This window comes from Artibeus jamaicensis, unplaced genomic scaffold (assembly GCF_021234435.1).
Source record: "Artibeus jamaicensis isolate MK-2021 breed Jamaican fruit bat unplaced genomic scaffold, CSHL_Jam_final contig_3182, whole genome shotgun sequence".
NCBI lineage: Eukaryota > Metazoa > Chordata > Mammalia > Chiroptera > Phyllostomidae > Artibeus > Artibeus jamaicensis.
Genome location: NW_026521742.1, coordinates 1,262,781 through 1,289,616, shown reverse-complemented (window position 1 = coordinate 1,289,616; position 26,836 = coordinate 1,262,781). Strand labels below are relative to the sequence as shown.

Here is a 26,836-nt window from a genome sequence, read left to right as displayed (position 1 = left end):
TAGAGTTGAGACCTTTACTAAAGGATGATGTGGAGCCACAGGTTCGATTTGCCTTTGAGAAAGATCACTCCAGCGGAGGGATGTTAGAAGGCTACCACAGCCCTCCCAGGAAGATGATGGATTAGGGAAGTGGCTCCAGGATTAGAGAGAAGCACATGCTTTCCTAAAACCATTTTGGAGAAAAGATCAGATCCTGGTCATATGTTGGCTTTGATATTAAAGGTAGGTGAAATTTCCCAGGTTTCTTCTGTGGTCAAGTGAGTGAGGTCCTGGGTGCCATCCACTGGGACAAGGTGCACAGATGTACGGTGAGTTTGGGCTAAGTGTCTGATGTCAGCAGCCCTTCCAGAGGGATGAGTAGACTGTTGGGTTTACAGGTTTGATGCTCAACAGAGAAATGCAACCTAGAGACTTGGTGTCACCAGCATTCAGATAGCAACTGGCCAGAGAGATCTTGTCAGAGGAGCCCTGTAGAGCCCCATCTTGTAAACCCCAGAGAAAACACCCCCAAGGAGGCTGACAAAGAGCAGCTTGTAGAAGCTTGTAGTTTATAGAAGAACCAAGGGAGAGGCAAGGAAGGGGAGAGACCCAAGAATCCAACCATGCCTACTACCTCCCTTCTTGCCTAGTTCACCTTCACTCTTGCCTGGATCACTACAGGAGCCTTGTCACAGGTCTCCTTGCATCTTCTCTGCCCTCCAGAGTCCATCTCGACACAGCAGTCAGACCATGGCACTCCTCTGCTCTAAAACCTTCAGTGCCTCCCCAGTTCACTCAAAATAAAAGCTAAAGTCTGTTCAGTCCCCAGCAGACCCTCCAGGAACTGATTTCATCTCATACTACACTACCTCCCTCTCTCCCTGTCCATACCCCAGCCCTGTGGAGTCTTCCACGTCAGTTTACTTTTTTCCATAGACTCACCACCTTCTACAGTATTATACAACTTATTATTTACTACACATATTATTTAATATCTACCTGCCCTTGCTAAAATATCAGCTCCACGGGGGCAGGGATCTTCTGTTTTTTTCACTGGTGCCTTCCGAATACATGGTAGGTACTCAATAGATGAACAGATGGAATAGGTCAACAGGGCCAAGAACTGCAATCATACAAGGGGTTACAAGTACCCTTGGGCTTAGAAACAAGGTGCCATCTCTCATGGTAAGGAGACTGCATCTCCCCTGTAACTGGAGGCAGTGGGGAGCAGGCCAGGTTGGGGGCAAAGTCAGCCTGGTGACAGAGGGCTGAACTGCTTTCCAACCCACGGCTTCTCTCTGCTTGGGTACCTGCAGGTCATGTCATCAGCTGCAGGTGAGGGTGGTTGTAAACAGTGGAAAATTTTAACAGTGGGAAATTGTAACCCACCCTAGCATTTTTTATGTTGTTTTTGTAAGTGCAGACTCTGATTGATGTGTAGCTTATAGATGAACAACATTTTTGTATAAGAATCCCAGGAACTAACTTCAAAAGATACAGGCTCTGACATTTAGGCATCCCAGCTCCAGGATATTTGCTGACCTTCAACCATGGAGCCAGGATGACATGAAGCCAGAATGACTAAATCAGGATGACGCACACCAGACTGTCACTTGCCTTATTGGGATGGACTGTGCTTGTCCACAAGTAGAGAATTTTTCAGTCCCCTCCCTTGATCTTTGTTCTGTTTCCTTCTCCATCCTTATAAAAACCTCTGCTTCCATTGAGAGGGGGAGATGGGCTTTGAGACATGAATCCCCGATCTTCTCAAAAGATGGGTTTTGAGATGAGTCTCCCATCTTCCAAGGGGCTGGCACCTGAAAACAAATCACTCTCCTGTACCTCAGCACCTGCCTCCAGAGTACTGGCTTTCATAGCAGCAGACAGCCAGACCTGCATTCGGTTGCAGCTGGAGACTTGAAGAGAACCAGGAAGACCGAAACAGCTTCAGTGAGGACCAAAGAGGGGCCTTTCCAAGGACACTTAGGCATATGAAGGACCTTCTTGAGTTTTAGGGACATGCATTTATAGTGACAACTAATGATTTTAAGATTTCTTCCAGTTGATTGAGTAGTTCAGATATTGCTTCTGAAAATGCAGATTTGATCAAATTCAACCTTGTGGTTTTGCCAAGAGAATGCAATAGAGGGGCAGTGATTCAGAGAGAGGAGTAGAAGTTCTGAAAGCGATGGAGAATGGGCTGCCAGCTGAGGAGGAAGGAAGAGCCTGGTGCAGCACAGCAGGAGGAGCAACACATGCAGACTGCTAGGATTCAAACCCCACCACCTCAGTCACCACCTAGCTGGGGGGGTTTGTGCTGGGGTCTTCATTTATAAGACGGCTGAGTGATGACACACAGAGATCAATGCCATTGAAAGAAAAGCTTAATGTGCCTCAGAGGTCCCCTAAAATTGAGAGGTGTGGCATGGGGTGCCTGGCCACAGGAGAAACATCAGGGTTGGTGAGGAGGGAGAGGAACCAGGAGAATGCCTAGGGGTTCCTGTAGGGAAGATAAGCAGGACAGGTAAACGGCTTGGGACTGACTAGTTTGAAAGATTCCAGTGTGCTGGTCAGGCATCCAGCCTGTCTGGTCCCTGGCGCTGGGTGATTTAGGGCAGGGGCAATATTGGCTTGGAGTACGAGCCTCAGATAAGGAGGCACTTCGGAGTGTGAGCTCTGAGTCACAGGGGAGCTGTAAACGACTTTGGCTGTTAGTTTGGCCCTGTGATTAATGGCTGCCAAACAGATACAGAACCCGCAAGAAAACATAGGACACTGGGTGTCTTTGGGCAATTTGCTTAAACTCTCTTTTCCTCAATTTCCTTGTTTCTAAAATGAGGAGGATATTAGCACGTTTCCCATAATGTGATTATCTCGTTATGTGATTGAGTTAGTAAATGTAAAGTGCTTAAAATACAGTTAACTGTTAGCTCTTATTACTTTGTTACTAATATTTTTTCTATATTACAGTCATTATGTGGCCCAAGACTCTTCCTCTGAACAGGTTTAGTGGGAGTAAATGAATGAGAGGCCCGGCAGCAAAGAGAAGGAGTCTGAAGTCAGAGTGGCCGGGGTGTAACTGTGGGAACAAGGGGTTACTGGGGAGGATGAGGGTCAGTGGAGGTCGGAAGGTCGGGACATCTCTCAGCACCGGCTCAGTATGCAGCTTACAAAGTAGAATCACACACAACGTCCCCATGCCTAGCCAGCATTTTGGACCATCTGCTCCATCTGTGAAATAGTGACACAAATAGGGAGTATTGTAATAGATAAAGAAAGGAGGCTGTCCCTTCCTTGAAGGGTTAGGACAATGCTTTCTAGGGAGGGTCCCTGGGCCTTGAAAAGTGAATGTGATTTGGACAGGCAGAGAGGACAGGGGAAGGGCGGTCCTGGTGTGGGCACAGTGTAGACAGTCTCTGAGGCTAGAATGGACAGGAAGTCTAATAGGGATGGGGGGAATGTAAATCTGTGAGTAGAGGCTAAGGCCAGAATAACAGGTGAAACAGGATAACACAATGAAACAGATCTTTTGATATCCTGGCTTCAGTGCTACCCTCAGTGTCCAGGTGAGGCCTGAAAGTCTGGACTCTGGCCTGCAATGCTCTGTGAGGGATGAACATTGCTTTAAAAGGAATCAATAGAACAAATATTTGAGGAGACTCAAATGACACTGGGTTCTTCGGTAAGACCCTCCCATGGATGCACACATGGCTGAGTCAACTACACTCTTACCTCCAATTCGCACACCTGGGAGAAAGGCTCCACTGTCTCCCTGGTGGTCCGGGCTGTGCCAGCTGGTGCCCTGGAGGTGACAGCTCTCCATCATCCTCAACAGGCTGGCTCTAATCCACCACCAGGAGGGCCCTGGGGATGATGGCTCACTCTCTCCAGTGGGAGACGCTGACCTCCCTGTTACCTCTGCCATGGAGATGAATCATTGTGAGTAGCCTGGAAACCATGAAAGTCGCCTAAACCGTAGCACACAATGGAAAGCGGCCAGCAAGAAATGCTTCCAGCTATTAAATGCTTGGTGAGCATGCACAAATCCTATTACCCCAGTATCTATTGAAAAACTAAGCACAGCAAACTTTCTGGTGCTCGGAGAACATTGTTTCTAGCTGCAGTGTGGAGCTTTTCATTATTGCTTTACCACCTGACCCTTCAGGTCATCTCATCAAGGCCAAGGAGATGGTGGTTGATTACAGGAAGAGTGCAGCCTTTTTCATGAATGCCTCTTCAGCACCATTTGTTCTGAATGAGGATAATCATTTCTCACAACCTGGAAACCATGTTTTTTAGAAAATTAAGATAAGTGCAAAATAAAGCAAGAGTGGGAGAAAAAATAATTTTCATCTCAGAATGCCAGAATGCTGACAAAAAGATAAATCATGCAACATTTCCCCCTGTGAGATTTGCATAAATGCGATTTCTTATGGTTACTATTCCACTTGCGGTGCTTAATTTTCAAATCAATCATTTAATATAGTTCCTGTGCCTGGAAGAAAAGATCGAAATATCCATGCTGACTTCACATTGCCAATGAAAATCAAGCACCTTTTCAGCTTGATTTTACCTCTTAGAAAATCTGTTTGTGGAGACATGACAAATATCTCTTGAAATCCATATTTTAATTTAAAAAATGTATAGCCATGGCCCCCAATCAAGGGCCCACACTACAAGGAGTCTATGGTAGAATCCAGGGGTCGGTAACCTTGGTCAGGATTATAAAATGCATGCTGATACTCCTTCATCTCAACTGGTATTAGGGATTGTTTTTCTTATGAGCATAGGCAGTAGATGTCCAGGCCACTGGCAACACCTGCGCTTCTGTCTCCGGTACTGATTAATCACAGACATACACACATCACATCCTAGTTCTTGCGGGTATTATGAAATACACTTAGGTATCCTCCTGTCTACTTTCCAATTGGTGATGGTTATTATATCCACCTTATATCTTGTTACTTAATGTGTTAAAGAAACACATGTTACTGTATCATGACTTTTTACAAATTTGATAACTGTATTTTGATATAATTGGGCTCCTATAATTCTGTGCATTTTGTTGTATTTGAAGTGTTTTCATTATGAGAAGGGATCCCTAGGCTGCACCAGATGGCACAAGTGTCCCTGGCACAAACGTGTAAGGGTCTCTGCTTAGCCCCAGACAATAAGACTCCCTAAGCCCATTAAAATGCTGGTGTCCAGGCCCCTTCCCAAACCTAAGGAATCAGGACCTCAGGGACTGGGACCTGGATGGGTATGTTTTTCAAGAGCCTCCCACATCAGGGAGATGTAGTGAGCCCAGGTCGGAGAAAACCTCTGACTTAGATCACCTGTGTCCTAATAACCAGGATCTCAGAATTGGGGGGTTGGTGGCACTGTGGAGAGGTTCCATTGTAGAAAGACTCCTGGAAGTATGTGTGGTAGGAAGGATTGGGGGGGGGCGGTTAAAGGGAGCCAAGTTGGCATTTGGGCCCCTCATTTACTGTGTGTGTGCCTGGGCCATGGTCAGACCTCCCTGAGCCTCAGCTTCCTCACCTGTAACTTGGGAGGACCTGCCTCACTGGACTTGTTGTGAGAATGAAATAAAATATCACAGAGCACTTTGCAAAGTGACTGACACATAGCAAGTCTCAGTTGCCACTGTCGATGATACTCTTGTTTGTGAGCTGGCAGCAATTCCAAGGCTGAGAAGGGAAGCAGTGGTTATAGAGTGACAGACAGCAAGACTGGCTTCCGGAGCTTGCTCAGGCACTTCTTCTGCAGGGTACAGCACAGCTAGGTTGGAGCAGCTGCTCCCAGGGTCCCTAGCACCGGCTGTGCCCTGCCGGGGTGGGGCTCATTTGTCACCAGGAGTACGGGGCTGTCTACAGATGCCCCTTCTGCAGTCCTCAGAGTACAGAGTCACTCCTGGCTGACCCCACTCTTCACATGGAACAAAGTGTCTCATTTTACCAAATAAGCCCCTTTCAGTCTACAGGCCAGAAGCTAACATTTTTTTCTCCATATGGAAGCACTTTAAATCTCTTCTGTTTCTGAGAGGAAATTTAGAATGTCTTTCTAAAGTGGGCCTCCAAGATAATAACAGAAGGTGTTGTAGTTTCATGAGCAACTGACTGCCTCAAGTCCTAAAAAAATTAAATCCTTTGAAGGAAGGTTTCCCTCTGTAGACCCTCTCCTAGATTCTCTGGAACCTTCTATTGGTCAGTCCTAGCTGGGTTCCCCTAGGCAGTATTCTGTCATGAAATTGAGGGAAAATAGAGGGAGGATATTGCATTAGTCAGCTAGGGCTGGGTGACTTAAATAAAGGAAATTTATTTTCTTACAGTTCTGGAGGCTAGAAGTCCAAGATTAGATTTGGTTTTCTCTGACACATCTCTCCTTCACTTGCAGATGGCCACCTTCTTTCTTTGTTCTTACACCGTCTTCCCTCTGTATGTCTCTCTGTCCGAATCTCCTCTTATTGTAAGGACACTAGTCATATTAGTTAGGGCCCAGCCTAATGACCTCAGTTAACCTTAGTTCCCTCTTTAGAGGCCCTATCTCTAAGTACAGCCGCCACATCCTGAAGTGCTAGGGGTTGAGACTTCATTCAGCATATGCACCTGGGAAATACACAATTGAGCCCACAACAGACACGATTTCTTTCTGCCCCCCAAGCACTTCTCAGAGGATGCAGTGGTGGCAAGAAAACATAGGAGCACAAGGCATCTGTTTGGAACATCAGACATGATGAAATTCAATCACAGGTTGGATTGTGCTTCAAATTTTCCAGGACAAAGGCCTGGGGTGGCCTCTGAAGAAGCCCTAAGCTGATGGTTCTTTATGCTTTTGAGGTCATTCTTTATGCTATTCAATGTCATTCTGTCTAAGAACTGGCAGAGCCCAACTCCACAAAGCCCAGGGTCTTTACAAAAGGGGAAAAAGAGCATGTGTTCAAGATAATTCAATGTCTTTCCTATGTTTTCTCTGAACTAGACAGTAGATAGACATATTTTGGTCAAGCTGGCTCTCTTTTTGACTGTGTTTTCTGTGAATGGGTCGTGTGAATATGCATTCTGCCTCAAGGCTCTGTGGGGACCGGGCTGCCAGGCACTTACAGCAGCAGAAATCAGCAGGTAGGAGATGACATTTTAGCATTGTTCAAATAGACCGCAGGCCTGGAAGAGATGTCAGACATAGTGTTAAGAGAGCACAACAAAGCAGCGCCAGAAAGAACTGTTTAAAAATTTAAAAGACCAGGTCCCTTTTATCAGCTCTGCTGCTGCCTACTATGCCAGCGATTTCCAGAACATGAAATTGGCCCTAAGCAGGGCAGAGAATAGAATGAGCTGGGGCACATCAGTGACATTTTCAATATCCAGGTGCAATAACCAGTCTCCCCATAAGCTGAGGAATGAATTGTTTTCTGAGAGCAAAACAGAAATAGGATTATTGGATTGGAATGAACCTCAGAGAAGCCGCTTGCTTCAGAACATCTAATCCATCCAAAGCATGGGGTTCCTGTATACATTTTAAAATTCTATACACTTAAAAGTCAAAATACAGGGTGGAGAGTATCTTGGGCAAGTCACTCTGGCCACTGGAACAAGGAAACCTCCAAATCTCAGTGACTTAACTGGGATTTTAGTAAAATCTCATTGTAGATATTCATGGTTGGCAGGTAGCCTTCCTTGTGGTTAGTTGGGCCCTCAGTTTTTTCCATGTGTGGTTCTTCCGCCTTCAACAAGTTTCCTGTGGAGTGGTAGAGAGGGTAGAGAAGGCACACCAGCTTCTCAAGTGCAGCTGCCCTAGGCTCACATGCACTGGTGAGAGGAAATCTTCCAGCATACCTAGCTGCAAGGGAGGCTGGTGCGGGGGTGCCCACATTGCAGCCTGTGCCCCAGAGAAGTTGGCCCAGATCTTTCTCATGTTTGGGTTAGCTTTGTCAACAGATGATTATGGCCCAAGTAGAGCATAATAGGATTCGCTTGTCTTTTGGGGAATCAAAATAGAAGTTAGAATTCAATGACAGGGACTGAGATTTGTCATTTTCTCAGCATGTGAGTATTCCCTTCAGTTGTTAGGATACTTTGCTAATCATAGTCCTAATGTTTGCATAAAAAAATTGAAGAGATTGTGAAACCTATTGCTGTTGTAGTTCTTCAAACTGCAAGCCACCAGCTGCTGGCCTAGATTCACTTAGGAGGCTCATTTAATGGTTCTAAAGTTTCATTTTGTGCCAAGACCTAAGCAAACTAGGGTTTGTGTTTGTATTTCTCCTGTTTTAAATTACCCAGCATCCCCAAGGGTACTGCATCAAATGAAGGCCAAGAATTCCTGGTCTTCAGACTCTCCTATGGGGCAGCTTGCTAACTAATAAGACCCTCACCCAGGTTTCAATTCAAGGTCAACTGTTTTTGTCCCAAGTCCCTGTCCCTGCTGCAACCTGCAACACAGAACATCTTCTCTTTCCCTGTGCTGGCCTACACCTCATCATCAGTTTCAGAAATTCCACATTATCCCACAACCATGGCATCTAACCCAATTACTAGCCTAAGATTTTAAAAATGAGTTGATGTTCTTCGCATTTTATGCAAAAAGAAAAGACTGGTATACAATCATTATAAAAATTCTGAGTGGCTCCAGACTCAAAGGAAGCAATGGGTGACCCAACTCAGGAAGGCAGGACTGGAGTGCTCCCAATGCATCAGCAGCCTCAGCCAGGAACCTTCTCTGTAATCAGCTGCCTGGAAGGGACTCAGTGTCTTTATCTATTGAGTGGAATGGGAAGTAGACTCACCTTCTGTTTCAATTTAACCAATAATTATTTTTCTCACTCTTTTTCTTTGCTGAGCTTGGAAATGTGAATGTGTATTTATTTATCACTGTGGTTCCCTATGGGTATCAATTCAAGGGAAAGGAAATTTATCATGTTCCTCATCTCAGCTGCAGGGGAAATTAAAACCTTCCTATACCTGGACAATTCGTCTTCATGATCTCCTATTGAAAAGGCCAGTGTGTTTGGTGATGCTCTTCTGACAGGGATGTCCAAATATGCTATTTATAGATGGTGATGGGAACTAGAGAGGAAGAGCATAAGTGGCAACTTCTCATGTCCTCTGTTGATGCCTTTCTACCTTGGCCCTCATGGACCACTGTCCACATGGAGGTTAGGGCAGCTGAACAGGAAGAGACCCTAGAAACCTACACCTCATCTTTCTAGAAGCAACTCACCCCAAGTGCTGCCCTGTCTGAACCTTGCAGGAGGTGTCTGTGGTCACAGTCTCAGAACCATCCTCATGGCACCATGGACTTGCAAGTGATGCTCAGGATCCCTCTGTGTTTCTCCCAAGTGTATGTCCTTAGTTTCTGAGCCTCCATGAATGTCCTTAGTTTCTGAGCCTCCATGAATGCCCAGCACTACTTTACAGCAGTTCCATTCTAGGAAATCCCTGGCCTGACCCTCAGGGGAGAACAAGAGGGCTGCAGGTCTTCCCAGACAGGCAGGGTGGGGCCCGAACTACCAGGGAGCCTCCATCTGATAGTGGGTCACTGCCATGGACAAAAGCCAGAATGTGCACAAAGGAACTCATGGAGGCCAGCTGGTGAGGTTTGCAGCCCTGCTCAAGAACCAGCAGACCTCACTCTTCCCATGGTCATCAGGTCATCTCCAACCTGCCCCTTTCATGGGCACCACAAAAAGTCACTGTGTTGTCACTGCTCAGGACACAACTCTTCATAGCTGCACTTGTGGTCAGCAAGTAATAGCTAACTGGTTTTTTCCTTCAGCATTTATTATGAGCCACCATCATGCTAAAGAGTTTTACATATATTCCTTTCCTCTCTCACAGCAACCCTCAGATTAGGTGCTCTAAGTTATGAGCTGCACTGTATGGCTAAGAGACCAAGTTCATGGATGAGAATAGCCAGGCTGCTATGTAGCAGAGCCGGATGTGAGCCCAGTGCTTTCGGTCTAGCCTTTCATGATTGCATGCCCTACAGCTGCCCATAAATTGCTTGTGGGAAGCACAGAGCCAGTGGGCTCACACAGGACCTTGGCACTCCATTCTGGGGGGTGTCATGTAGGTTCCTCATGTCCACTTCCTGTGTCTGCAAGGGTGGTCCCTGCCCTCCCTTTGCCTGCTCTCACCACCGTGCTTCTCTCTGTACTTCCCAGCTCTCCCACAGCCATCAGCTCTGTCTTGGCCTAATATCCTGGTCTTGGGTACCTAAACTTGACTACTTGTTCAAGTCAAGGTCAAGTGGGACTTCTTAAGTTCTGCCTTGATCAGGCTATCTCCACTGATCCAGAATTTGGTATGCACTTTCTAAATCTAAACTTTGTGACCTTGAGTATAGGGGTCTCACATCTCTATTACTAATAAGGAGCAAGACTAGTCCTCAGAGAGAATGGTTAAATAAGTAGCCAGCCAAAGTTCTTTCCAAGGCATGTCTCAGGCAGGCCCTCTTGGCTGCATTACAATGAATGGAAGGTCATTAGTAGATGATATCCAATGGACAGATGTTTCATCTGGTGGATCTATAGTGGGCAGATCTTTCCTGGCTTTACCCTAGTCCTAGTCCCAAATTGCTGGCATTCCTACAGCCACTGTCCCCTTCTGCAGATTTCTGGGAGTGATCATTGGCAAGGCCTTTTATTTAGCCCTGACCAAGGTGGTTTCAGTGAGGGAGCTCAGGCACTAGAGATAGCAATTGCCTCTGAGAGCCTTCTAAAGACATCCACCAGGCTGGGTGCAAAGAAGGACAATGTGATTAATACCTGCTTAGCTGGAACTGCTCTTGCAAAAGGAGGGACTGTCCAAAGGAAGGAGTCTGTGAACAGGGCAGAGATAGGAGGACAGGAACAGAAGCAGAGAAAACTGATATGGGGAATGCATAAGAGGTAGGGAAAGAGGGAGTAGAGGGAAAGAGAGAAGAAGGCGAAGAAATGAGGGGAAGACAGGGCCTGTCAACCTACAAGTGCCTTATTGAGGCTACTGGGGGCTATTTTTCTACCATAGAAGCCCAGACCCTCTCTGACAGTAATATGCTGCAAACTGGTGTAAATTGTACATGGGTGAGCACAGACCCTCTATCATTCCCCCCAAATATTATACTTTTAAGGTGCATAAGGAATAGCAACAAAAATCAGAAGGAACAAGCTCTCCCAACACCTCTTCCATGTTCGATAAATCAAGCTGCTTTCAGGGTGCATTTCTTTCCTCCTCCGAAGCACATGTCATTTACAGGCTGCATTTTAATTCCTCATCTGGTATTAAGAGAAATGACTTGCATCGACTGGCAATAGAATCCAGGTATTTAGGGGTTCTTGTCACTGTGGTAGTTAAATTGAGATATGTCTTGAGGTCTATATTTGTAAATCCTATTTGTGCGAAACAGTAATAAATAAAGCAGAAGATTGAAATTGAATTCTCAGAAAAGGGCTTCAGGAGCAAAGCCATTATGTGGCCATCCAATTTTGTGGGACAGAATGTGCATTTAAACTTGGAAAAGCCAGCTCACCATCTCCAGGATGGCAGACGGGAGGGTGCTGATGGCCAGGGCCATCTCTGGGGGCCCTGATTTTCAGGGGGTGAGCCCAGGCATCTGGGAAGTGGGTTACTAGGTAGATACCAAAAAGATGGGTGGGATGGGAGTGTCAAATTAACCTTTCTCTCAGCCATCAATCACTGCTGTTTTGAACAGATTTTATTTGCAGACAAAAGGCAAAAATTTGCCTGCACTTCTATTACTGAATGGGGTTATTTATGTAATTTCTGTGTTGAATGTTCCTCTACTGTTGTTTTTAACAATGTAAATAGGTTCACATGGCTTCTGAAGTGACTTCGGTTTGATACCAGGAAGAATTTCCATCTCTGGGAGGGAGACGTCTGAGAGATCCCAGTGGCACAGGGCTTTTCTCGCTAAGGGGAAGAGTAGGTAAGGCCCCGGTATAGGACTTCCAGGTTCTGTGGGGTCAGATATGTAGGTCAGACCTTGAAAGCAGGTTCTGAGAGTGAGGATCTCGGAGCCCAAGTCCAGGTACCTCCACCTCGCCTCAGGGGATGGCCACAGGGCTCCAGCAGTCTGTGTGGCCCCAGAACCCCTAATTATCCAGAGTGGCAGGAGGTGCTGGTCATAAACCACCTGAAGCTATCAGAGTGTTCATTTAATTCTGGGCTCTTTGACTTCCAAATCTCCATGACAAAATACCTGTATAGAGAAATTGTGTTTTCTTCTCTCCTGAGAGGTGTCAGTGAAATTTCCTGCTACATCAGGTGTGTGGGTTGGGAAGAAAGCTTACTATAGACTAGGGGCCTTCACGGAGAAGTTTTATTTCCTGTACCCCTTTCTGGCCAGCGGACCTATTTTAACTGCCTTGGCATTCTCCCATTCAAATCTCAGTATTTATTGTTCTTTTGTATTATCAATGAAAGTTCAAACCTATAGAGAAACTTTTTATAAGAGCTTATTCAAACCAAGTCTGAGGACAGGTCAGGAAGCAAGATCTCAGTGGATTGAGAAAATGCTCCAGAGAATGGCAGTTTTGCAGATTATTTTATATATCAGAATTGAGCAAGCAAATATAAGGAGCGTTCCATGAAATCCACTGGTGATAGGCTGAGGCAGCAGAAAGTAAAGAGGGGTAATCTTTAGGATTGGATTAAAAAGTAAAATGGAGAAACACATATGTCCTTCTGTTGGTAGGTACAGGATAATTAACATTTGCAGCCCACAGAGATGTGGTACAAGCAACAAGATAACAGTGACTTTGTGCTTGTGCTCTGGTGCCTGCCACTGCGCCTCAGAGGGGTCTGGAAGAAAAGATTACTGTCCTGTTTCAAAGGTATGTCGTCCTACAGGCATGACAGCTCATTCACTCAGGGCAAAGACTGGCATTTGCTTAGGAAGATATAGACGTAACTACCTGTCATGACCTGCCCAGTTAGGAATTTGTGATCGCACCTTCCTGTGTGGTTACTCTCTGTCACTGAGCTGGTCAGGCCTGCCATGTGGCCCCCCTAAGCTTACCGGGTCTGCTGTGCAGTCTCTTTTACATGTTCATAAGAGAAAAGCTAAACAAAACTTGTGAAGATAACACAGCTTGTGAGCAGTGACAGCCTATAAGACATCAGAGTAGGATGCCACATTGTTACTGGTTAGCCTGGGGACTGCAGAGTTGCTTTGCTAGGCTTGGCTGAGAGACCTGAATGGCCAGCATGGGGTGCCCATGGTTACCCCTGGAGCAGTCCCAAACCTTGTGGGTGAGGGTGGTATAGAGGAGAAAAATGAAACAATCTTTCCTCTACCCTTCTCAGTTCTTGCCTTGGTCCCCCATAACAAAAGACAGGTTAACAAGAGAAAATCAAACAAATGCTTAAGAACATCTATATCTCATATATACTTAGGAGAAACTCAGAGAGTAACTCAAAGGGGTAGCTTAGAACTGGGCTGGCCTTACATACCATCTTCAACTAAAACAAAGAAAGAAGGGGGTAGAGGACCAGTTATGTGAAGGGGACCAGGAAAATACAGTAAACAAGAGTAAGGTTTGTCATTCGGATGTAACTCAAGGCCTTCTACATGGACAAAGCCTGAAATTAGAATCCTCCTTCTCTTCCATGTACAGGGGGTGGGACTCCCTCACAATGGGGATTCCTTTATAAATGTTAATTTCCCTTACAAAAGGGGAACTTCTACTGTGTTGTCAGAGCTTTTCCTGTGTCCTACCGTTTATCAAAATAATCGCAGCAAAATATCCTTATGCCAAAGAGGCATATTTTGGGGTGGCATATTCTGGCCTCCTCCAGTGGCCGTGACTGGGGTCCGAGTGGAGAGAGGCAGGATAAGGGAGCCGAGGAGGCATATCTGAGGGAAAGTGTCAGCCAGCTCTCTGAAGGGCACAGTCCACACGTTCACTTCAGACACAGGCCTGGGCGTTTGACGGGTGACTGTTAGTCTGGACAAGCCAGAGCAGCTCATCAGCATGCCAGTCCTGCCCATGTAGTCAGTGTTGGTGGGGGAGAAACCTTTCTCTTCTCAGGTGGTGCTGGAAGCATAAGGAGAATGTGAGAACTCAGGGTCGGAAATCCAGCCTGAAAGTAATGGTAGTGATGGTGACCCAGCCAATGTGTATTGAGAACTTACTTGAAACCAACCACTGCTCTAAGCACTTGACAAATCAAGTGCTTAGAGCACTTGATGTACAGCACATCTCATTTAAGCCTCCCAACAACCCTGAGAGATAGGAATAATTATTGTTCTTTACTGTACAGGTGAGAACATTGGGACACAGAAAGGCTAAGTGGTCCAATGTCAACTAATACACAATGGAACCAGGGTTGTAAGCCAGGAGTCTGGAGCCAGGTCCAAGTCCAGGGACCATGTTTCTTGTCTACCTTTGAAGGGCTAGAGGATTATATGGTGCAACATTTTTGCATCCACCAGCCCAAGTTACCCTCACAACAGCTCAGTGAGCTGGTCAGGTTGGTAGTATGACTCCAACTTAGAGCTGAAGAAGAACTGAGGCCTGGGAGAAGAGGGGGAAAGTGACTTGCTTAGCATCACACTTTGGACTTTGGGCTCCACAGCAGGGCTTTGGCGGAGGTAGAGCAGGAATATCAGCCTGTTTCATTCCTCTGCACCTCATGGGCACCTTCATGCCAGCCCTGCCCGGAGACAAGGAAGACATTTCTGGTAAGGAATGGTTTGAGGGAACTTGAACAATGGAGCCCAAATAGTGATGATGAAAAGCAAGGAGAGGGAGAGAAAAGTCATTGGAAGCCAACTTTGTTTTCTCCATAAGGCCCCAGCTAGTAATGAAAAGACAAACAACCCAAGTGCAAATTGGGCAAAGGATCTGAGTAAACATTTCTCCAAAGAAGATAGACAAATAACTAATAAGCATATGAAAATATGCTCAACATCATTAGCCACCAGGGAAATGCAAATCAAAACCACACAGCATGCTATTCATATCCACTGAGTGGCTATAATCAATAAGGTGGACAATGACAAGGGTTAGTGAGGATGGGGAGCTGTTAGAACCCTCGCTATACTGCTGGTGGGGCATATAAGATGGTGCAGCCCCTTTGCAAAAGTCTGGCAGTCCTTCCAAAGATGAAACAGAGAGTTAACATAGGACCCAGCAATTCCAGTTCTAAGGTATATACCCAAGAGAAATGAAAACATATACCCATTTAAAAACTTTTTACATGAATGTCCATAGCAGCATTATTGTTTAAAATATTCTATTTATTTATTTTTAGAGGTGGGGAGGGAGGGAGAAAAAGAGGGAGAGAAACATCGATGTGTGGTTGCCCCTCATGTGTCCCCTACTGGGGACCTGGCCTGCAACCCAGGCATTGTCCTGACTGGGAATCTAACCAGTGACCCTTTGGTTCACAAGCCTACACTCAATCCACTGAGCCTTCGCCAGCCAGGGCTTTTGTGGCATTATTGATAGTAGCCAAAATAGAAACAACCCAAATCTCCATCATGTGATAAATGAATAAAAGGTACTGTATCTGCACAGTGGAATGTTACTTTGGTCATAAACAGGAATGAAATACTGATACATGCTACAACATGGATAAACTTGGAAAACATTATGCTAAGTGAAAGCAGTCAGTCACAAAGGAGCACACAGCATAGAATTTTACTTATAGAAGATGTCCAGGATATGCAAATCCATAGAGACAGAAAGTAGAGTAGTGGTTGCCTAGAGCTAGGAGAGGGTGGTGGATATTAGAGGGACTGCTAGTGGGTCTGGGGTTTCCAAGTGGATGACGAAAATGTTTTCGAATGGATTGTCATGATGGTTGTACGACCTAGAAGGTGAATTGTATACTTTGTGGACTATATCTCAATAAAACCATTATATATTCAGAAAGAAACAAATGAACAAACACCTTAACTTGCCAAGACTGCCTCTGCAGCAGACCTGATGCCCTCCCGTCTGTGGTCCTGTGAGTTAACAACTCACTCCATACTGTGCATCTCCTCCTTGTTCTGCTTGGTTATTTGCTACGATTACCTGCAGCATCTCCTAGCCTCTTTCAGATGTGGATCTCACTGACGATTACCCAGTAGTGACTTTGATTCCCGTTCTGCTCTCTGTGGGGCATCTTCAGGCAAGTCCAGTAATGCCACAAACAGCTTGCTTCTGCTCCCCAACACTCCTACTCAAGGGCAGTAGGCAGGCCCACCAGGTCACATGGTATCCTGGGCAGCGCCTTGACATGACATTGTCCTTGGTCTGGGATAGATGAGGGTTCAAAACAAAATTAATTTTACTACATTAATTTCTTTCTTAATTAACTAACTTTCACAGATCAAGAAAATTCCACATCCTCCAAATCAAAGAAACTCACACTTGAGAGTTGAACTGGCAAATGCCCGCTTCTTTTCTCGTGAGTGACTGAATACTGACATATGCCGTCACAGGTCATCTTGGCCTGCATGTACCTCAGCAGGAAAGACTGGTAGAGCTGGGTGTCCCATGGTGAGTGAGGAAGACCAGCATGTCAGCCCAAGGCAGCATCTCACTTTCTATTCTCCTTAACATCTTCTGCTTCCAGAGGCCTGGGTAGGTTTGGGCAGACTTTTTGGCTCCGAGAATAATACTACCACTGGATATTAAGCTGCACAAGCAAGAAACCTGGAAGTCATTCCTGACCCTTTTTCTCCCTCCCTGCCACATAGTCAGTTCCTCACCAGGAACTGACTTTTGCCTTTTAAACCTGCCAGTCTTTGTGTGTCTCTGTGTCTTGCTGTCCTAGCCACAGCTAGAGCATTTCACCCCTGGATGACAGTGAGCACCTCCTGTTTTCTCTGTCCCCATCTCCTTGCTGCTAATACCCTCCCCACACTTGATCTTTTCAAATATAAATCCTTCAGCAGTTTCTCATTGAGGACAAAGACCAATTTTCTTACTGCGGCCTACAGGCCCTGCTGGTGCAAACCCCACCTGCCCCCCACCTGTCCCCCACCTGCCTCCCACCTTCCTTTCACACTGCTCTCCTCTCTTCCACCCCTGAGTTCTAGCCCCATGGCTGTTGTTTTAGTTCTTTGACTATCCTGTGTGTATCAGTTAAGTTTGTGTAAACCCAAATTTAGCAGCTTCAAATAATGATCTGCTCACAGTTCTGGAGTTTGACAATTTGGGCTGGGGCCGTCTCTCTCAGTAGCATTGGCTTGGGGTGTCTGGTCCCTCCTGGGTTCTCAGCCAGGATGACTGCAAGAGCTGGACCTCCCTGGTTTCATGGTCTTTCATCCCCAGCTCCTCCACAGCGTGGAGGACTCAGGGTTACAAGTTGGAGAAACTGGAAGCTGCAAAGCCTCTTAAGGCCTCGTCTTGGACAATGCAAACCATCACTTTTACTGTGTTCTGTTGATCAGGGCAAGTCATGAGACCATCCCAGATCCAAGTGGAAGAGAAATAGATATAACCTTTTGATAGGAGGAACAAAAAATTCACATTACAAAGAAATGTGGGAGGAATTGTTGCTACCATCTTTGAATGAGATCCACGGCACCATGAGTTTTCCTATACAAGGTCATCGTGGCTGTGCTGGCTGCCTCTGTGCGTGGGGCTCCTGTCCACCTTTTCTATTTCTTTAACTGAGTCAGCTTAGTCTAGCCCTTTGGATTTCCCTTGAGTGTCCCACCTTACAGATGCTTTCTCCGAGCCTGTTGGCTACACTCCTTCGTCAAATGCTAGTTTTTCTAGCAGTGTATGGCTTTCTTTCATGGAAGTTAGCTTCATTTCTGGTACTCTGTGATGATTTAATTAATAAAGATCAATTAATATCAGCTCATTGATTAAGCTTAATTTAATCAATGCATTTCCCTTGCAAGATCATTGATGTCATGAAAGCAAGGACCTGTCTTGTTGTTCCCCACTTCATTCCCAGGCTAGCAAGTAGGCTCTGAGTAGATATTTTCCGGGTGAATAAATTAATACCTGTTCCTGGAATCACTACACCTGGTGGCCCATTGATATTTATACGTGGCTCCCTTCCCACTTCCCTAGTAGAGGGTCACCAAGGGTAGTGCCATTGTTTCTCTGCCCCCAGAACTGGTCCCCAGAGCTTAGAATGTACATTTTCATGGCCTATCGTGGCCCATATGAAGGGCCTACTCCCTCCTCTATGGAGGAGCTTTGGGCCTGGAGTGCTTTTCTGGGGGTATAGTTCCCCCTCTTTTTTCTCTTTGGCATCAAAGATTTGCCAATCACTCTTTCACTCCAAACTTTCTATTGGTTTTTCTTTGGTGTCATTTCTTCCAGGCTCCATAGGACCTTGCCATTTTGGCTGATAAATAGTGATACGGAGAACAGATCTTTGGGAGTTTGCTTGGGATCATCTGTACTTGGGACACATGAACCCGGGCCTCATGTTGGGCAGAAGGATAACCTGGACCATATCCTGTTTAGGAAGCTCCCTTTTGGCTTCCATAGCTCTCAGGCAGAGTCAGAGGTGAGGTGAGGTGAATACCATTCCTTCTGGAATACCTTTGGCTGCTGCCTTAGCTACCCCGTTGCTTTTTTCTCAAGTATTCAGTCTGCTGTCTGGAATTACTTCATATCTACTGCCCAGGCTCAGTCACTTGACCATGGACAGACTTACACCAACTCATCACTACCTGTGCCCAGCCCGTGAGCTCTGGCCAGCTAGAAGTACAGCCTGCTGGGATTTGAGACTTGCTGACTCCCTGGTTTCTTCCAGTTGCCTTCACAAAGCTACCTTATCCAGTCATTTCCTGCAGCAGAAGATTAACCTTGACCCCCCCTGACAATGACACCCATCACCTTGAGGATGTTGTTGGTGCCACCTCACATCCACTGAGCCTCCTCAGGCCATGTGCACACGCACCTGTTCCCCTCACTCACCCCAGCTGCGATGTAGGTTAGAGGTGCTAGCCAGGCACCTTGAGTGAGGTGCAAGCTGTGGCTGAGGAAGAAGAGCTCGAGGACCAGGGCCCTCAGGGATCAGAGTTGCAGTGCTCACCACATAAGGGCTGGCCTCTTACACGGCATGTGGCTAAGGTTGTGGGGTTTGGCTTCTCCACTTACTGATTGGGAATTATTGACAATTTACTCAACCTCTAAGATCCTCAGCCTCCTTACCTGTGAAGATTTTACGAAGCAGTTGGTGTTTGACCTGGAGAAAGCAGAATGGGGTCCACTTACCTCTCTAAAGGGAGGTAACTGAAGAAGGGAAGGATAGAGAAGGATAAAGCAGAGAGGAGCTCCTTGGACCCATCCCAGCACTGGGGCGATGTGGGACCGTGGTGATGGGGTCCGCCACATTATGGATGAGACACAAGAAATTCACACAGACTACCAAGCCCTGTGGAGGAAAAGGGACAGCATGGCTTTTCTCTCAAGGGGAGAAAAAGCCTCGGCCCTTGCTGTGAACAGCCTTTATTTCTTTTCTGGGCACTTTACATGATGGTCCTCATTTACTATGCACAGGTTCACTTTTGGTGGTTACCTTTTACAGAAAACAAAGGAGAAGAGGCTGCTAATCACATCACAGAAGAGGGATATTTGCAAATGAAAAGGGAAAAGTGGTTGAACCAGTTACATTCATCCTTGGAAGGTTTAGCATGGATTTTAGAAAGTTACAGTAAGCACTTTCTATCTCAATTCAGGGTGAGGGAGTTTTAGCAAAAGCAAATCTCATAGCAATCTAGGTAGAGTGCAGGCCTGATTCCCCATGGGAGAAGCTATCCACGGGCATGGGTCCTGTGCATCAGACCTTGCTTTCCACTGGGAGCTGGGCCCATGCCATGCAGAATGGTCTCCTACACTGGGGCTCCACTCAGGCCCCAAGGGACTGAGCTCAGTTTGCCTCCCACGCTCATTGGGTGCTTGTATTTTTCTTCCCTCTCTCCCCGTCCCTTCTTCCCTTTCTCCCTTCATTTTTTTCTTTATTCCTTCATTTGTTACTTCCTTTGTGAAAATTTGCTGTTGTGTTTTCTTCTAAGAGTTATATAGTTTAAGCTCTTACATTTAGGTCTTTGATCCATTTCCAGTTAATTTTTGTATATGTTGTGAGGTCGTTGTCCAAATGCATTCTTTTGCATGTTGTTGCAGCACAATTTGTTGAAAAGACTATTCTTTTCCCACCGAATTGTCTTGGCACCCTTGTATAAAGCTGAATCTTTGCATTAGTTTGGGCCTTTGTTAAGGGTCTTTGCCAATCTTTGTTAAAATGATAATACTTGACTTAACAATGTTAACTTTTCTAATTGGTGAACATAAAGTGTCTTTCCATTCATTCCATGAATCTTGAAACTATCAAATGCCACATAACTGTGGAATTCTGTGTCTTTACCCACCCTTGAAAAGTCAGCCACCTCGTTTTACTCTGTAAGGTCTCTTGTCCTTATTTCCCATAGGCCTCTTGCAATATTTTGCCCCCATGACTTGGCTTCCCTCTAGTGGGTCTGCCCCAGCCCATGGGGGCACCTAATTTTCAGGTCCCAAATTACACTAGTGTGAACCACCCACTGTCTACCATTCTCTGAGCTCACAGTCTCCTCACTGAAGCAAGAAGAAAAATAAGAGAGGATTCTTGGTGACGGGAGGATTTTCCAACTGTCTGATTCCCTGTGCTATAAACAGAGTTGGGAAATAGAAACAATATCACACATACACGTGAATTGTGCCCCTAGATTTAATAAAGAACCAGGAAAGTTGGACAAATGCTTAAGAATGTCCCAGTATGCTCAAGGTGAGGGTTTTGGGGGAACTAGAGGTGGAAAGGCTGGAAATGACCCAGTTGGGAAGAGCATATGTTATGCGGACCTGAGTCAGCTCACCAGCGCACTGTCATTCGTGGACAGTGTGCAGGAGCCTCACATCAGGGCAGTCTTACAGGTCCCCAGAACCCCTCTGTGACTCCTTCCTCTTCTCCCCACCAGTGCCAGGACATTCACTTTCACAAATTAGACCTTCTGGACCATCACGAATGCTTTGTTTTTCCTGCCTGAGACTGAGAGTAGGTGGCTGGTACAGCCCTCCCCAGGGAGCAGGGCCTGGGAGCCTGGATGCACGCCAGGCCCAGGCAAAGTGTCGCTGCCTTGGGCTTTTGCATCTCTCAAGGGCAACTGCCATCTTGGCCTTCCACCCGAATATCCCAGCAACAAGTGACATCCACACGTGATGGTGTTGGGGTGGATGCTTCCAGGAGGCTGGGACTCCAAAATAGATCATATCAACAATGCAGAACTAGACCACTGTGTACTTTGTGCTGATTTAAATAAAGATGGTCTGGTTTTTTTAGCTTGAATTTTCCAGTCTGTGTCTGCAAGGCTCCGCTTCAGCCAGGTGGGGGAAAGCCTTCATGGATTCCAATGTATTACTGAGAACTAAGAAAACCATATATCGTCAGGAGCATTTTAGGTATATGGGCCTCTCTTATCCAGAGCTGGATTTTAATATCCTAAATTATTATATCTATAAAAGTCCCTAAATCTTCTTTTCTACCTGTTTCAGTTAAGTTAGGTTAGGCAGTGCTGCAGTAACAAACCAATCCTGAAGTCTCAGTGGCTTTATGTACTAAAATGTTATTTCTCACTCATGCTAAGTCTCCTGAGCCATTACCTTCGAGCCTCTGGAAGGGCAGTGACCTCTAAGAATTTCTCTGTCAGGCTGATGATGTCCTTGTACCTCCAGGTGTGGCTCTGCGGGGGCAGCATGGAGGTCCTGCCTTGCTCCCGGGTGGCCCACATTGAGCGGAAGAAGAAGCCCTACAACAGCAACATTGGCTTCTACACCAAGAGGAATGCTCTCCGGGTGGCTGAGGTCTGGATGGACGATTACAAGTCTCATGTGTACATAGCGTGGAACCTGCCGCTGGAGGTAGGGCCCAGCAGCCCTCCCCGTCTCCCTAGAACTGTCATCCTCGTGTTTGATTGGTCACTCCTTTTAATAAGATGGTGCTTCCTCCCTAGAAAGATGCTCACACTTGCAAAATTATGAATTCATTTTGAGGGAGTCCATAGAGCTCCAGGTGGGGACGGTGACAACAGAGAAGTCTCAAAATCCATTTAGAAAGATTAGAAGGGTCATATTGTGTTAGTCCCAATTGTATTATGTTAATCTGGATACCCTGCTCCTGAACATACATTGTGTTCAGAAGATTCTTGCCCGAAGTTTCTGGCACCAGACCTTGTCATCCCCGCTCTGGCACTCTAGCCGCCTCCAGGATGACGTACATCCCTACCATGTGCTGAAGCCCTTGTTTCCATGGCTCCTCAGCTCTCCTCCAGATTCCACCCAGAACATCACCTACAAAAATTCCTATGTTACTGCAGCCCTTTGAATTCCAGCTCTGCTGCTTAGTACTTATGAGATCTTGAATAAATCCATTCATATTGCCTTTGTACCTTAGATTTCTCAGCTATAAAATGGGCATATTAGCAGGCCCTCCTTCCTTGGGCAGTTGTGAGAACAAAATCAAAAGCACTAAATCTCAGTACGTGTGACACACTTAGAGCAGTGCCTGGCATGGGATACGGGAGTGCCGGTGAGTGTTTGTTGTCCTGCACAGCACAGCAGGCAGACCTGAACTCTCAGCCACAGTTGGGTTCGTCTGCTCAGCCAGGTGTCCGCTGAGAGTTGCCTAGAATTGGTCCTGCTGGGAAATACAGCCCCTGTGTTTCAGGAGGCTGGAGCCTAGGACAGCAGAAAGGCAGGTGACTATGGGCAAGGTCTGTGGATAAAGAAGACCAAAGTAAAGAATTTATATCATTGCTGTTACAATTATAGAAACAAGGTTCTAAAGTATTGAAAATGCCCAATAGCAATGTGCACTTTCGAGCTGTTACACTGTAAGTGATTTTACATGTTACAATATAAAGCTAGGCACCATTTGTTGAGCCCTTCCTATGTCCCAGGCACTAGATAAGTTTCTTATTAGCATTTCTCATTTAGCACTCATGACAGCCACATGACTGAGGAACCACCTGCCTCAGTTTCCTCATCTGTACAATAGGGATTGTCAACATTTACCTCCTAGGTCTCCTGTGAAGTTAGAAACGAGGCTTAAGACAGCATAGCAAATACTAAGTGCTCGATAAATGCTAGCTTGATAGGAACCTAGTGTGGTGTCCATTTTACAGGTAAGTAAACCAAAGCTCTGGAAGTTAAAAGTGACTTGTTAACCAAGGTTCTGCACACAGCACGTGGCAGGGCAGGGATGTGAAGCTAAGTCTTCCTTCACCTCTGCCCACAGCTCTGCGATGTCAGTGGAATAGGTGTTATTTTTCCTGTTTTGTGGAAGAAGAGCTGTGACCTGGAACAGTGATGTGACTTAGAGTCCCAGGAGCTCAGAGCTGCCGACTCTATTCCAATGCTTCCTCCGTCATTACAAACCGCCCCTGGTCCCCAACACCAGTGTCCCTCCCACACTTTCCACAGACACCCATTCTCATTAACCATGCTGAGTATATTACAACAAAGAGTTCGATATTGCTGCCCAGGTTTGCCTTTGAATTTTAATGTTTGACATTTAAAGGGATGTTCATTTGAAATCATTGTTCGGCTGCTGAAGAACAAATCTTAATGAAATAATTTGAACTCTTCCTCCGGGGCCTCCAGGTGCTGCCTGGCTGCGCCCCTTTGTGGAGAGAGCATCCCGTCTCTGCCAGTTCATGGCCATCTTGTGGTAGAGTCTGCGGAGTCATATTTCAGCTACTTTGTTTCTCCCTGTCAGCACACAGCCGCCCATTACAGGTTCATTTCTGTAAAAGCAGAGTGAATTATTCATTAGAACATCATTACAAGCTTTGCCATGGAAAATTATTTTCGCTTCTGCATAAATGAACTTCACAAAGAGCCAACAAAAGGGGAAATTACACAGGGATAGAACAGAAAGACAGGAGGTGGTTTATAGGCACCCATTTTCTTGTCTTAATCAAATAATACCTTTAATAATTGGCTTGGAAAGTCACTCAGGAAATGTGGGAGAGACAGGGCTGGGAACATAGGTTGCCACATCAGTGTGTCCCGAATTCCTTACACACAGCGATGATCAGAGCCCCGTGCTGCGCTCAGGGGACGGCAGTGTCTCGCTTGGGGCTAGTTGATCAAGAAGGTGCCCTCCATCTGACCTCTGAGTGAGCATGCGGAGAAATTAAGATTTCTCTTCAATAGTATTTCCTGAGGGTGATGCCCCCTGTGCTATTCAGCCACAGCTCCCCAGTCACTAATGTCCTTCGTTTCTCTTCACTTTCAGAATCCAGGCATTGACATAGGTGATGTCTCTGAAAGAAGAGCCTTAAGGAAAAGTTTAAAGTGTAAGAATTTCCAGTGGTACCTGGACCACGTTTACCCAGAAATGAGAAGATACAATAACACCATTGCATATGGGGAGGTAATTAAGACCATGCATGTTCTCAGCTTGGATGGCTGTGCAATGGGCTGTATACTGCTTTGACAGGGGAAAATCAGAACCAGAGTCATTTGTTCATTCATTCATTCATTCATTCGTTCATTCAGCGAGTGGATCTTGATGCAGTCCCTGACGTCAAGGCTCTCACCAGCTGGTAGAGGGACAAATGCAATGCTATTCAATACAATGTGTCTGGGCCATCCTTCTGCCTGGGGTGTGGAGTTGATGATGAGTTCTCTTCCGGATGTTTTGATTGTGAGGTCCCCTGGGAGCCGTGAATGGGACATTAACTAGGAAGTTGGGTATAAAAATGAGAAGGGGGCTGGACTACTCTTTTGTTCAGTGCCGTGGGCCGGAGCTGTTTGCCACCAAAGAAAGGGTGCAGATGCTCTTCTCAAACTCCCTGTGATGAGATAATATCACCTTTCTACACAGTGAGGCAACTTGGCTTTTCTCTTATTACAAATACCATAAATATGCATTTCAGAAAAAAATTGAAAATAACGTTAATAGCAATGAACACTCACTGAGCACTTTCAAAACGCCACACATTTTCTAAGTGCTTTTCACTGTCACCTTATGAAGTAGTAGTATTATTTTCTCTTTATGGATAAGGAAACTAAGACTTTGAGAAGTTAAATAAATTGCCTAAGGTTTCAGAGCCTATTAGTCATGAAGCAGGGATTGGACACAGGCATTCTGATTCTGTAGATAATGTGTACATTTTGATGTATGGTCTTCTTTACTATGTGTGTGTGTATCTTTTCACTAAAATTATTTTACATACACACATATATGCTTTTTATACACATACATCTATATCTATAGATCCAAGCTGACACTAGCAGACCTCTCTTTGACTTAACGTGTTTACCTTTTCTACAATTGTGAATTTTCCTACATTATGCCTGGTGCCTTTTATTTTTTTATTGAACTTTTGGGGTGACATTGGTTAATAAAATTGTACAGGTTTCAGGTGTATAATTCTATATCACTCTGAGTCAAGTTTCCTTCAGTCACTGTTTAACCCACCTCCTCCCCCTCTACCTCCCCCACCTCTTTCCCTCCGGTAATCACCAGACTGTTGTCTGTCTCTGTGAAGTTTGTTTTGTTTGGGTTTTGGGTTTGTTTGTTTTTTTTGCTTACTCCCTTCATCTTCTTCACCCAGCTCCCCAACTCTCCTTTCCTCAGACAGCTGTCACTCTGTTCTCTGTATCTATGAATCCATCTCTACTTTGTTTGTTTGTTTATTTTGTTCATAAGATTCCACATATGAGAGAAATCCTAGGGAACTTGTCTTTCTCTGACCGGCTTACCTCACATAGCATAATACTCCCTGGGTCCATCCACACTGTCACAAAGGGTTGGATTTCCTTCTTTTTTTTCTGGCCGACTATCATTTCATTGTGGAGATGTACCACAGCTTTTTATCTACTCTTGGGCTGCTTCCAAACTGTGGTTTTTGTAAATCAGCCCTAGATTAAACCATCAGGGTCTGGGCAAGGCGTCCCTGCTGAGGAGTTTGGAATGGGCAGCTTGCTTCTTGCGGGGGCAGTCTGTGTCTTGCTTAGGGGCACGTGAAGCCTGGAGTCAGCCTGCTGGACGAGTCCACCACACAGAGTGGTCCCTCTCAGCTTCACTCCCTCATCTGTGAAATGGGGGAGGGAGCATGCTTACTGCAGGGGGTTGCTGGAAGGTGAAAGGACAGCGGTGTTGGGGTGCTGGCAGTGGTACCTGGCACGCAGCAGTGGCTACTCACAGGTCCAGGCTGCTTGTCTTTTCTTCCTCAAAGTAGAAGCATGGTTTGGGTTGTTTGGGTTGTTTGTTTTTGTTATTGAAGTAAGATCAAATATAATGGAAGCACTGGAAGACGATGGTCAGTGACTGGATTATTTGCAAGACAATTGGGTAAATTGCTTAGCTCTTTGGGGGAAAAAAACAAACAAACAAGAACGATTTAGAGTCTTACAGCTCACCAGATCCCAAAGTGAATTTCAGATGAACTCTAGCATTCAATGAAAGGAAAAAAAAACATAATAGAACCATTCGGAAATAGATATGAATCTGATCTCTGAAAGAGGAAGGAAGGGCTTTCTGTGACTCAAAGCCATGAAAGAAAATGCAAAGGAAAAGAAAAGATAATGGATGTGAGCTCGTAAATATTAAAGTAATCTATACATCAACCAAATACAGAAATAATATACCAAACTGGAACTATATATGACATAAATATTGTAGATGAATGCATAACACCATTAATATATAATGAGCCCTGAAAATTGATTTAAATAAAACAATTAATCTAAATAAGAAAATCAAAAAATCCCAAAAGAAAATACAAATGGTTAAAAAACACATAAACAATTTTACGATGCATTACGATAGCTTTTTTCCTACTACCAAGTGAACAGCTATTCATTTTTAGAATATGTGCTTGTGCTTTGCCAGCAAGGCCTTGGCAGCATGAG

The 26,836-nt window shown here is 45.5% G+C and overlaps 1 protein-coding gene across 2 annotated transcripts in view; it reads left to right on the top strand.

The window, feature by feature from the left end:
* GALNT17 (polypeptide N-acetylgalactosaminyltransferase 17) overlaps positions 1-26,836 on the top strand; it is a 435,103-nt gene that overhangs the window by 378,887 nt on the left and 29,380 nt on the right. For both annotated transcript variants that reach the window (XM_037135575.2, XM_037135576.2), the window contains exons 7-8: positions 21,650-21,835; positions 24,213-24,350. In XM_037135575.2, coding sequence (XP_036991470.1) covers positions 21,650-21,835; positions 24,213-24,350 — 324 coding nt within the window. The remainder of the gene's footprint in view (positions 1-21,649; positions 21,836-24,212; positions 24,351-26,836) is intronic.